At 44.2% G+C, this 14,316-nt stretch overlaps 1 protein-coding gene across 1 annotated transcript in view; it reads left to right on the forward strand.

Annotated features, from left to right (window-relative positions):
• Nucleotides 1–14,316, forward strand: part of OTOA (otoancorin) — a 291,404-nt gene that overhangs the window by 112,952 nt on the left and 164,136 nt on the right. The window contains 2 exon segments of the mRNA XM_069212309.1: nucleotides 1,359–1,414; nucleotides 5,950–6,067. Of these exon segments, the coding sequence (XP_069068410.1) occupies nucleotides 1,359–1,414; nucleotides 5,950–6,067 (174 nt within the window).

Raw genomic sequence — 14,316 nt, forward strand, 5'->3', positions numbered from 1 at the left:
AGTAATTTGAATGGTGTTTTGCCTGTGGTGTTGTGAGGAGTGGTACGGTACAACCACAGACATGCCCTTAAGGCTGCTTAGATGGGAATGTGTGACTTCGAGGCCATCTGCATAGTCTCGTTGATCAAGCGAGTGGCTCGCTCAACTTGCGCATTGCTTTAAACCTGCTATGTTCCAACCCATTCACCATCAATAAATTCACCATTTCTCATGACACAAATTGTATCCCATTGTCCCTCACCAACTGATGGGGAAAACCCTCTCTGTAAAATAATTATTTTAAGAATTCTATTACCTTGTTAGTAGTAGGTTGAGGTACAAATTTCACTTCAATTAATTTGCTAAAGTAGTCAATTAAAACAATGGCATGTGCATTTCAAGTGGCAAAGAACTAAGTTGACCAAGGAAGTCAATGCCAACTTTTACTCAGGGGCCTTCAGGCAAATCCACAGCGGTGATGGTATATTTGTGTGCTCACATGGTTTTGTCAGCACTATTGCAAACAGGACAGCTTGTAATGTACAAGTCAACATCCAAATCCATTAAGGGCCATCAATATCCATCCCTCAATGTATTTTTAGTTCCTGTCATACACCAATGGCCTACATGAGCTGACTATATCCTCTTAAGTCTTAGGGTGGTACCAGGGTGTCACCGCATAAGATAACATCATTTATAATTGTAAGTTCATCCTCTATTTTTCAAAATGGCCTTAATACTTCATCTAATGCTTTCTCATGAAGCCATCCCTTCACTGTGTCATGTTTTACTTTTATAAGAGTATTGTCATTGTGGACTGATGTCACTCATTCTTCTTTCTTGATGGATCCACATTAATCTTCATAAACAAGCAACAAACCAGCAGCAGCATTCTTACCATCTAGTTCATCCTCTCAAGCAGTGCGTGACAGATGGTCTGCTGAGACATTCATTCTCCCAGATATGTGTTCCATTTTGAGTTGGTACTCCCTTAACTCACATGCCAGTTTGGAAATTCTGGGTGACTTTTTACCTGACCCATTACTCTCCAAAATGTTCACAAGAGGTTTATGGTCTACTCCTATTGTAAAATGTATTACAATCCTTCTGCTGGGAAGTTGCAGTTGTGTTACAAGACACACCATGATGTTTCCATCTAATTGCTAGATACTTTTTTCACAGTGATCTTGCAGCCACTCGTGAAAACCTTCTGCCTGTTTGGACAAAGCTATAATTGCCATGTGTTAATGCTATTTTCTATTAATAATTCTATTGTGACTATATTGTTGTTTGTTATATCTGAATTTCGCCTATATGTCTGATTTTTTCTTATTAACACGTTTATGGTACTTGATGAGTTATTATAATGTTTTTTTCAGGCCCTGTTTCTGTATGAATCATTGTCTAAGAAAACAACTCCAGATGAACTGCTAAGGTAGAGCAATGAAAATTAATGTTACCTTAATCTTGGACTAAAACTGTAACATATTCTTGTAAACTCCTCAGGCCAGTACAAAAATAGAGGGATAATATTAATTAATTTAAAGTGAGAGACATTATTAGTGACATTGTTGCTGTGGAAACAATGGCAAAGAACACCTTTGGTTTGCTGGAATAGTATAGTTATGTAGTGATTGAACTGGTACCATTAAACAGGGATCCAATATTTTCCAAGTATCCAATATGTTTTGCAATATTGGATGTAAGATCTCTTTTGTGCCACTCCAAATATATTTGTTTAATTTGTTGGGTTAGTAGTTTAATCACTGTTTTTTATGAGTATACTGGTTCTGGCCTGCTGGCCCACGAACATTGAAATCAGTAATAAGTGCACTAATCCACACTTGGTTGGTATCCCCAGCATACTACTGTGTGACCTGTCGGTCCCAAATTTATCAATCCTATTTAGAAACAATCCAATCATGCAACAATAAGAAGTAATCAAATGGTTGGTTCATAAAAATGAGTCTATTTTTAATTATTCTTTAAACCCACTTTACTTTTCAGCTCAAATTTCTGAAACCATTATTCATTTCATTCATGTCCTGACTGATACAATCACCATACCAATTTGCCCATCTCTGCCATACAACGGTTGTGGTGTAAATGCATACAAACAAGGCCTGGGGTTGGATAGAACAATGACATAGACAGCTTTTGCAAATTTTGCCTAAATCTAAAATGTTCTTCATTGCAGTTTGCTACTGTCCCAAGATGTTTCGTGGAGTGTTTCAACAGAAAGCAGTGATAGGATTGTAAACTACTGACAAACTATATAATCATTCAGATATACCGGGTAGGAAATTATAAGAAGGAAATGATAAGATTCTTCACATGATTTCACAGAAAGTCATTGCTTCGTTGATGGAAGGGCTATACTTCTTAACCACATACACCAGACTAGTTCTGTTTAAAGGAAGCTGCTCTGGTGTGTGGTGGACTTCTATGGTGTTATCACCCCATACCATGTCCAGGTATCCTCTATTAGGAAGAGTAGGCAGTGTCTAGGAAGCCAGGGCTATCTACAGGTAGCTGTGGATGAGCATCCAAGACTTATCTAGGAGACATGCAAAGCAAATGCAATACCCCTACAGTCACACAGGACTTACACACATGAAAGAACCACACATTGTTACACAAATAAACGTACTTTACTATAGTAACACAAATACTAAAATACTGTATATGCAATCCCCCAACTGGAGGTAAGTAAACACACTATTATGTACACATTAGAAATCAGTAAATAGCATAGAAAGCAATAGGTATTTGTAAAGGCAATAGCAAATAGTGAGGGCCCTACAGGAGGACCAAACCATATGCTAACAAAGTGAAATGTGAAAGGCAGTCCCCCACCCAAGGATGTGGAATCAGGAGAAGGAGCTGGAGAAACTAGGAACCTCAAAAGATAAGTACCAGGGTGTCCCCCAGTGACCAGGAGAGGAGAGGTAAGTACCTGGTTTTCCCCAAACCCAAAAGGAGGACTTTGGAAAAGGATTGTGCAAGACCCAACCAAGAATGGAAGAACCCAAAGGTGGATCCTGACAGAAGAGGACCTGCAAAGGAAGGTGACCAAGTCTAGTTCGAGATGGAGTGTCTGGTTCTGACAGGAGCTACTACCCACCCTTCTGTGGATGCAGGACCAGGTCGACGGTGGACAAAGAAGGTCAGCAGTACAGCACAGGAGCCGAAGAGGAGTCCCAGGAGTGATGCAAGTGATGTCCCCCATCGGCAGTGGAGAAGCAGTTGGTCCGTGGTGCTGGAATAACACCAACAAGCCTTGGCAAATGCAAGAGTCAGAGAAGAAGGTTTGCAAGGATGAAGAGGACCAGCAACGTCCAGGGGACTTGAACCAAGAAGGGGAGTCCAGGGCAACCCTCAGCAGCTGGGAGAGTCACAAGAAGAGGAGGCAGCCCCCACAGGCAACCCACTGGCAGCAGGCACAGGAGTTGCAGTGAGGCACACTTAGCACACCTCAAGAGGAGTTCCACGTCGCTGGAAAAGCAGGCAGGAGACTGTGCTTTGCAGGAAGGAGTGCTGGGGGCCAGGGGTCCACGGAGCGTGAAGATCACTTGGAGAAGGAACAAACAAGCCTTGGTAGCTGCAAGAGTCGCATTGCACAGAGTTACTTTCCTGCAAGGAGAAGCAAGGGCTCACCATCTCCTAAGTTGGAGAGCCGCTAGAGAGAACCAAGGGGACTACTCCAGATCACAACCTGTGATGCAGGATCTATGCAGTTCCAGAAGAGAGAGGAGACACGCAGCAGGTCGTCATTGCAATTGGTGCCTGTGGATGCAGGGGACTGACTCCTTCACTCCAAGGGAGATTCCTTCTTACTTCTTGTGCAGGCTGAAGACTCATTGCCCTCAGAGGATGCACAGCTGGGGAAATGTTGTAGTTGCTGTAAGGAGCCTGAGAAACAATGTTGCAAAGCAAAGTTGTCGCTGGAGTTGCAGATTGTTGATTCCTGGAGGGCCTAGTTGCAGTCCCAATGGCCAGAAGATTGAGTTAATGATGCAGAGGAGTCCTGCTGGAATCTTGCAGGTCGAATCTGAGGACCCAACCAAGAGGGAGACCCCAAATAGCCCAGGAAGGGGGATTGGTCACCTAGCAGGTTGACCACCTAGCAGGAAGGGGCTGTGACGTCACCTACCTGACCTGACCACTCAAATGCTCCCAGGGGCCTCTGCTCAACTTGGATTCAAGATGGCAGAATCAAGTGGCCACCTGGAGGAGCTCTGGGCACCAACCCTAGGGTGATGATGGACAGAGGAGTGGTTTATTTTTTCCAGTTTCACGACAGAGCATGGACTGGGATCCCTGGACTGGTGCAAATTGGTTTCAGCAATGGAGGGCGCCAAATGTGCCCTTCAAAGCATACTGGTGGCTTGAGGAGGCTACCCCTCCCAAGCCATGTAATACCTATTTCCAAGGGAGAGGGTGTTGCCTTCATCTCCCACAGGATATCCTTTATCCTGCCTTCCTCTGCCTGAGCTGGTCAAGCAGCAGGAGGGCAGAAACCTGTCTGAGGAGTGGCAGTAGCGCGGGCTGCCTGGAAAACCCCAGAAGACTGGTAGGAGAAATGCTGAAGGTCCTCTAAGGAGCCCCCAGAGTGCATGGAATTATACAACCAATACTTGCAACAGTATTAGGGTATGATTCCAACATGTTTGATACCAAACACATCCAGGTTTGACTTACCTTTATGTAGCTGAACACAGGGATTGACCTGTGTCCCGTACATAGGTAAAATGGCTTCCCTGCACTTACGAAGTCCAGTGCAATGGAGCTGGATTTCGTAGGGCCACTGTTTGCTCAGGCTGGGGTGTCCCCACACTCAGGTACCTGCACCTTGCCCTCTGGGCTAGGAGGGCCTACCATAGGGGTGGCTTACAGCGACCGGGATAAGAGACATGTCGTGAAAGGTTGCATGCACCTTTTCACTCAAGCCGCAATGACAGGCCTGCAGACACATTTTGCATGGGCTCCCATGCGTGGCACAATACATGCTGCAGCCCATGGGGAACCCCTGGTGCCCCAATGCCCTGGGTACCTAAGTGCCATATACTAGGGACTTATATGAAGGCACCAGTATGCCAATTGTGGGGTGTGCAAATTCCTATGCAACCAAATTTAGAGGGAGACAGCACAATCACTGGGGTCCTTGTTAGCAGGATTCCAGTGAAAACAGTCAAAAAATACTGACAGCAGGCACGGGGGTAACCATGCCAAAAAGAGAGTACTTTCCTATACTGTTCATCACTAGACAGGTGTGGTGATGATGAAAACATCAGGTGCGAGTCCAGATGCAATATGCTTGGTGACAATCACATTAATGGAATAGTGTCAATAACATAGTTAGATTGGGATACCGTAGAGGATCCGTTGGCATTGAGATCATGGCAGCAAGGAATTGAAGTGAATGTTATCCATCTTAGACAGAATTTTTTTGCATACGTGAATTGTGGCTCACTTCGGAGTTCTTGTTGATGATATGAAAACCATAAAATAGTAAGTCTAAAGACAGTGACCTCTCAGGTACGGAGAAAGAACGAGTTGGTATAGCAATCATTAATACTCGTTAGAATATAAATGTATTTTATCACAGAGCTGCTGTAAGGCTGCAACCCAGGGTAGTTTGGATGGTCCATGGAATGCGATAAAGAAGGCCTACAATTGTGAAGTTGTGTGTGGCGGCCAGGACCTCATATACAGATAATATGGCAAAGTTGCTGTGACTGAATACAATTGAGGCCATTTGCTAAATAGGTGCAAGAGATTTGCCAGTGATGCTTTGAATGTCAAGGGAGAGATGGTGCAAAGTATATGAAAATTGAGGCAAACTTACCAATTTTTCTTTCAAGCGGTATTTATCTACAAATTGGTACTACCAAAGCTGATAATATTTCATGTTCTTTTTGAAGTGTTGTTATTCCACTAAAGCATATTGTTTACAATGTTTTTTTTCAGCATAGGACACTTAATTAAAGGAGTAACGTGCCAGCATATAGAGAACATGAAAACACCAACCTTCTTACAGAGTTTTAAAGTCTTCGAAAATAACCTGCATTTGCTTTCTGCATATCAGGTAACACAACACCCACTGCATTCCTCTTGAGTTTCCTCTATCTCACCTTCTCCCTATTACAAAAATACTTATTTTGCTTTGATTGATATATAGACACTAAAGCTTTTATTATGAAAATGAGCAGAAGTTACAACCAAACTCACTTTCGCCCATTGGGTAACATTCAGTGAAGTTGTACATTGTGAAACCCCAGCAGGTTTTCTCTACTAGAAGATTTAGGCCCATATTTATACTTTTTGACGCAAACCAGTCAAAAAAGTTACCGCCGGCTAACGACATTCCTATGCACCATGCAGGCGCCTTATTTAAAGATTGACGTTAGCCGGCATAGGGGAAAATAGGGGTTGTGCGTCAAAAAATTGTGCAAGTCAGGTTTGAGTTAAAAATCATGGCTCAAACCGGACTTGCACCATTTTTTGATGCACAACCCCCATTGAAATGACTCCTGTCTTAGCAAAGACAGGAGTCATGCCCCCTTGCCCAATGGCCATGCCCACGGGACTTCTGTCCCCTGGCATGGCCGTTGGGCACAGTGGCATGTAGGGGGGCCCAAATTAGGCCCCTCTATGCCACTTTAAAAACTAAAAACATAATACTTACCTCAACTTACCTGTACTTACCTGGGATGGGTCCCCCCATCCATGGGTGTCCTCCTGGGGTGGGCGAGGGTGGCAGGGGGTGTCCCTGGGGGCAGGCAAGGGCACCTCTGGACTGCTTCCATGGTCTGTGACCGTGAAAGTGAGTCCACAGGTCCTTTAACGCCTGCCCTCACCCAGGCATTAAAAAACAGTGCACATCAGGCTGTGCGACATTTTTTAAGGCCCGCCCCTCCTGTTCGTCAAAATGATGCAGGAGTATAAATAAGGCCCACAGGCCTTAAAGTCATTTTTTGGATGGGGACACCTACCTTGCATGTCATTAATGCAAGGCGGTTTCCCGCATCCCAAAAATGACGCACACAGAGGTTTATTGACCTCCGCGGGGTCGGGCGTCATAGTTTAAATATGGGGCAAGGTTTGCGCTGAATGTGCGTCAAAAGTTTTGACGCACATTCGGCAGAAACAGAGTATAAATATGCCCCCAAATCTCTCTGCTTGTGGGGAGGGAACCCCTTCTGCATTAGAAGTGACCTGTGCAACCGTGTTCCTGATAACTTTCGCCATGAGCCTGAATACTAATTTAGTATTTGAGATCTAACTTTGGGATGGTGGTCTAATTCTGGAAGTGTGTGAAGGGGCTTAGGTGGATCTGCATAGACCTGCTGCGGTGTAGGAGAAGCATGGGGGCCACACCTAGCTCCCTCCTCCAGAAAGGAGGACCATGAGGCCACTGGAACAACACTCTCGTCCCGCCACCCACCAGAGACTTTTTCACCATAGCTGAAACTGATGAGTTGGTCAATAATGAAATGAAGTATGCCACTATACTGAATGACAAATTATTGTCTGGCAATCATATTCAGAGCAGGATATCTTCTACCACTATATCAACATGGTAAGTACAAATATATATAAGTATATGTAGATTTACCTTTCTTAACTAATCATTGCTGTATTGGGAAGGTATGTCTATGGTCAAAGTGTATAGATGTGATAAGAATAGTAAATCTACATGTAGGTATACATACATTTATGTTGACGATGTCATAGTAGTTCATTCTGTTGGAGGATGATATTGAGCATTCTATATTGTGATAGAACACTGAAATTAAAAGGAAATCAACAAGCACATGGTGTAAAATCAAGAAGGAAGTATATACTAATGTAAGGCCAAATACACAAGATTATGCTCTGATGTTAAACAAGACAGGTACCAGTGAAAAGTGATGTGAGAGGTGACCTACATGAGTAGACATCATATGAAAAAACAGGAAAGCAGCAGTATGAAGGCATGCTGCAAGGAGTAAAAAAGCTATTTGAAACCAGTGTGCCAGTCAGTCAATCTTTCTATGTTCGACTGAAAAATTCCTAAAAGTATATTTACGAAAGTACCTTAATATAGCCGTTTAAAATCCTTAAGATTCACATCATATAGAATTCATTTGTTAACTATTTAGAACTAGAATTTACTTTAGATCCATAAAATCCTAAAGTTTTAAATGCTCCCTGCTATTTCAAACTCCTCCCCCGTCTGGGATTGGGGCATAGGCCTGGGCACATTTACAGCAAACAGCTTCTACATATAACAAGCAATATCAGACGTGATCAGTCGATTGAAGAACCAACAGGAGGAAAGGAAGGCAAAGGATTATGAACTGGCGAAGTATGACTCACTGTAATAACGACTTATTGGTAAATAATCAGGGTAAATCTACTTTGATGCTGTTGCGTAGGCTCTCATTATTCTAATGAGACTACTGGATTTTGAGCAGCAAGATCGTCCACAGTGTGGGAGATTGAGTCTGACCCACAGTGGGTGACACCTGTCGCTCCGAATCCGGGTTTTGCTCCGGCTAACTAGCAGTGCCTAACCTCGCCCGAAAGGTAGAGATGATTGGGCAGCCGAGCGAATGACATATCGTACTTCTCAGGGAAGTCGTTGTCACTCAGGTCGCAACCGGTTCTCTCATTCACAATTCGGTCTCATATATAAATGACAATAAGAGCAGTATAAGTTTTAAAGATTGGTTTAATAAAACGACCTCATTTTAGATAGCAAAGCGTGAGCTGCAATAACCAGAACGACACAACACAACAATATTAAAATGGTGACGATGAGAGTGAAGCATAAGAATAATGCTGTCATACTGCCACTAGTATCGATGGACTATTTTCTATCTAATCATATTTCGAGCACGGCATGTTAAGCTCTAATCCTGCCTTTCAGGTTCCCCTGGGAGGACATCAACCCTCATACCTGAGCAAAGGCCTATAGTCTGCATTAGCATCTGCAGCGAAGCATTCGGCGTACAGTTGTGGTTCCCTGGCTGGAATCTCCCTCCTGACGTGTAATGGGGCTAGAGAGTGTTTTTATAATTAACACAGCTGATGTTCTAAGAAAATGTCCCTACATAAGGATGTGTATTTTCTACGAATGTTGGAGACTAAACTTCTACCACGTTTACCGGCAATGTACCAGACTGTAGCCTTGACTGAAGCACAGAGTGATCAAGAATGTGTTGTTTGAGAACACAGTGCTGGACTAAGCAAAAACAGTAAGATAGAAGAAAATAAAACAAGACCGTAAAACTGGTTATTGTAAAAATAACAATGCAAAGCTGAATAAAATATATCTAGGTCAAGGTGCACAGTGGCCTAATGTATTAAACTAACGTGCATGGAGCTATAACTAAAATGGCTACATAACACCCTCCCCTTGTCGGTAGAAAGTGGTTCAAGCCAAAACTGACATTTCTCAACCTAAGATATATATATAAAACCCTACTCAACTTTGACAAGTTAAAAGGACACACAAGCACACTACTTGGCAATTTAAAACATGAGCACGTGGCTTATAACCGAATTCAATGAAAATGTCAATTTAGAAAAGTTCCAAATCAAGCACAAGTCATGGAAAGCAGGAGATCCTCCACTTAAGCAAATTACAACACCGGAAAGTCCGCGCCAAAAATGATCGAGGAGCAGGTGTGTTCCATAGCCCCAGTATCAACCAAGGCGGCATCCTGTGGAGTGCCCATTGATGAGTTGATGGCAACTTCCTCCAGGAAGGGTAACTCATAATTAGCTTCACGTAGCAAACGCAGCCTCAGTGCGCATGTCTGGTAATAAACCCTCAGCGAGAACATCAACAGATCAGAATCTATTGCTGGGGGGCGCTGCTGTGAAAGACAAACTTCCAGTGCATGTTCAAAGGAGCACCAGAGGCACCGGAACATGGGCTGCACACAGTACAAAACCGGTCTGAATGACAAGGACCAGTCACACTCCAAATGTTCCAGGAGTGTTGCTCCAAAATGCTGCATCATACGTTCACGACACAGCTGCGCTGATGGGAGTGCCGTCATTTGTCCTTGTTGCAGCGGGACAGCCATTGCGCATAAACAACAGCAATAGCACGATGCCGGCTAATAAAGCCAAAGTTATCGGAAATCCCCCAAAAATACTACCGAAAATTGAGTGGCTAGCTGAAGGTATCAAACCGAATATGGAGGAGAAGGTGTGAACAAAACCAGAACCGACAGCTTTGAAACAATTTGCTAATCCAGCCGTGCTGGACGCATTAAATATTCGTCCCACGAGTTCACCAAAGTGTCTCTGAATGTTCGTCTTTGACAGGGACTGTATTCCTGCTGATGACCTTGCCACTTGAAGTGCATAGGTCTCGCGTGCAGATGAAAGGGCCACATGCTTTTGAAACAATAAAGCCTTGAGTCTACTTAACTTGTCAAAATTCACGTTTGAAGTAGCAATGTGAGGCCAGATATCGGCTACCTCCTTCATTTTAGTGGGGGGGGGACAGTACGTTCCTGCAGCATGTAACGACCTTAGGGACCGAAACAACGTAAACTATTCCGGCTCGCATGCCACAACAGTCTTCTCTATTGAGAAGGACGTAGCTGCCGTTTGAAAGCACCTAGATCGTAGGTCTAATCAAGGGGACTGGAACTTCCTTAAGATAACAAGCCAAGTTTGCAGCCCAGGCATTACACACCCCATGCAAGGACAGCTGTTTACAAATCATTGAATGGCTGACAGAAGTCTTGCATTCACTACTGCTAAGAAAGACCTCTTTCATTCCATTGAAGCATTTGTACGAGAAGGGAAGCTCCCACACCTCATGGATGTAACTATCTCCCAGCTTTTCATATCTGCCTACCGGAATGTGTTTCAAACAGGAGGTGAATTGTAGTGTTGAAATAGGCAGATTAATAACCCTGTGTATTAACCACTCTGCTGATGGTATTTCGGCCACGGTAAAAGGCAACCTTTCTAATTTCTCGATGTTAAGCATGACATAAGTCGCTTCCTTTTTAGCCGTTAGTTGTTGTTGTCACGTTAGATTAAAGGAAGAAAATATTTTCCGTGCACTGACGGGCTGCCACGGAACGTGACCCGCCTTCAGTGTTTGAAGCGTCCAACCCAACTGCATAAAGGACCTGGTCTGACTCTGTCCATGGTATAAAGAAGACATATCAGATCGTATAATGTCTATAGCAGAAGGGACAATGTTGTTAATTGTATGTATCCGGTCGGACAAGGTGTTGATCCCATTATCCACAACAGCTAATACCTTTTTCACATTTTCCTGATCTATTTGCCTTAACCGGGCAGCAGCATCTTGTTGGGAAAGTTTCCATATTTCATTGTATACCGCATATAAGAAACGCTTCCTACGTGGTGTTCTGGGGCCTTACAAGAAATCTTGTAAGTCAGTGGTGTTAGACAAGAGAATGAGGTGTTCTTTAACCGCGTTTATTGAGGATGATATTAGCCAATGTTGGCATAATGTTTCGACACTATGGCGGTCATTCTGACTGCGGCGGTCGGCGGTCGCCACCCGCCAAGCGGTTCCCGCCGAAAGACCGCGGCAGCCATTCCGGCTTTGCCGCTGGGCCCGTGGGTGACCGCCAGAAGACCGCCGGCCGGCCCAGCGGGAAAGCCCCTTCAACAATGAAGCCGGCTCCGAATGGAGCCGGCGGAGTTGCAGGGGTGCGACGGGTGCAGTGGCACCCGTCGCGATTTTCACTGTCTGCACAGCAGACAGTGAAAATCTTTGTGGGGCCCTGTTAGGGGGGCCCTGCACTGCCCATGCCAGTGGCATGGGCAGTGCAGGGGCCCCCTAAAAGGGCCCCACGGTACCCGTTCCCGCCATCCTGGTTCTGGCGGTGTCAGGGTGGCGGGAAGGCGGTCAGAATCCCCATGGCGGTGCTGCAAGCAGCGCCGCCATGGCGGATTCCCTGGGCCAGCGGGAAACCGGCGGGAAACCTGCGGGAAACCGGCGGCTCCCCTTTTCTGACCGCAGCTTTACCGCCGCGGTCAGAATCGCCCAGGAAGCACCGCCAGCCTGTTGGCGGTGCTTCCGCCGCCCTCCGCCATGGCGGTCATGGACCGCCAGGGTCAGAATGACCCCCTATATGTTGTAATGATATCTGCATGTTCTGGAGATATATAGCGAGGGTCTGGCCTACTCGTCCTAAAACCCCCCGAGGAGTTAATAAAACATTGATGACACCCATTGGTATCTATGGGCCACAATAACCACCCGCCTGGACGTATCAGTGGAGCATTAACGTACCATTCTGGACCCACTCATCGAGCTCATCTTTAGTTGCATTCGTGTATTTTTACCATGTTTAAAATTTAGCAGGGGATGGTATGCTGGGCATGTTCAATTCCCTGATTGTTGCTAAGCCTAAACAACTGGTTTGTTGCACTGTTTCATTTAAAAAGATCATTAGAACAGGGATTAGACATGCTCTAAACAATGTTTCTTTTCACTTGATCTGCCAATTTTTCATTCCCCAGACACTTTTCAGATCAATTGATTTGGACCAATATTCATAGCCTTCTATTGATAACCGGGCAACAAAAGATTCTGAATATATAAATTTTGTATTGGTCAATAACATGTGTATATCATTAGTAGAAGGTACTTTAAAATAATATGACTCAGCATTGTTTTGATTGTGCCCAGAAAAATATGTAAACTTTTCAGTATAAGTTTTAGAACTCTCTTGCAGTGGAGTTGGACAATGTTCCCATTGCGTGTAATTAAATATCATTTTGGGACTACTCGCTCTACGTATGAAGTGGTACCCATAACAATTATAGCAAAACGTATCACCATAATTTTCTTTGAATTGGTAAACATCTTCGTTTTCAAAGACAGTATAATATTGCAATTCTGTCATCAGAGAATGTTTTCACATCCCAATCATCAGATACAATGCCTGGTATTACTATATCATTCATCGATAATTTGAACACATAAGGTATTTGAATAATTTCCGTGGGACCATATATATCAAACATTACTTTGTCCCAAACAATCCCATCAGGAATTGGCACTGCGGAAATGTTCACAAAAGATAAGTCTCTTCGGACCTTATGTGTGAAAAATGTGGTTTCAAACCCTCCTCCACCTGTTCAACCACTGATCTCTCGGGAAGAAAATGACCATGTATTAATAAGAAAAAGGTAATAACCAAACCAATCCAAAGTAGAAAGGCTAGGACAGTCAGAGAAAGCCATACATAGTTCCATGAAAAAATGAAATATGTTTCTTTAAGCCAGTTTGTTAGCTTACGTGCACTTGACAAATCAGCTGTCGAAGAGGCGAATGAGTCTGAGAAATCATCGTGGAAGTCGGCAAAATAACCAGAGGCAGTTCGTGCAAATTGCGTAGCTGTTGTCAGTGGTGGAGTTGGTGTTTCCTGTGATGGCACACTATAGACAGCACCATACTTTTGGCTTGTAGTCGAGTTGACTTGTTCAAATGTTTCTAAGTTAGTTGATGTTAGTGGAACTAATGCAAGATCATCTTCCACCCTCCCCAAGCTCGGAGAGGTATCAGTGTTGGTATAAACAACTTGTAGCAGAACTTCTTCACCAGTAGTGAGAGGGATTCGGGAACAACTGGATGTTCCTCTTGGTCGGCTGTGCAGGATCGGCCACATGGTGTAACTTGACATTTTCAATTGAAACAAAATGATTTTCTTTGGCACCTGCCAACGGTGGTAGAATAACAGTTCTAGAACCGTGTATCCCTAGTACAGGGACTGGTGCTCGAAAAGAAGGGCCAAATTCCTTTTTCACTGCGACCTTTTCAAGTACAAGATCCCCAACTATGGGAATCCAGCCGGTAGATGTTACTGGCACATCCTTAATTCCTGTGGAGGCGGCACTTTTGGAAGAATTATCGTCACAGAACTGTTGCAATTCCTGTAAGACACTGACACGTTCATTTATGTCAAAAGGTGTTTCTGCTGCCTCCACGCCAGGACCATCAAGATCTGGAACATACATTTGAGTTCCGAACAGTCACTCATATGAAGTACGACCCCCCCCAGGGACCTTCTAGGCAGGTTGTTTATTGCTCTCTGGACTCCGTACAGGTGATTAAGCCAACTACGACCCGTACCTAGGACTCTGGCTTTTAAGGATTGCTTTAAATCGTGGTTTAATCGCTCCACAACACTATTTCCCTCGGGATGAAATGGAGACGAGTACTGCAGTTGGACCCCCAATGAAGCCATGGTGTCCCTGAATGCCCTTGAGGCGAAAGCAGGGCCCTGGTCCGAATGGAACGCCGCAACTGCATATGTACCGATAAAGACTCGCAAATCTTTA

The sequence above is a fragment of the Pleurodeles waltl genome, chromosome 10 (assembly GCF_031143425.1).
Source record: "Pleurodeles waltl isolate 20211129_DDA chromosome 10, aPleWal1.hap1.20221129, whole genome shotgun sequence".
NCBI lineage: Eukaryota > Metazoa > Chordata > Amphibia > Caudata > Salamandridae > Pleurodeles > Pleurodeles waltl.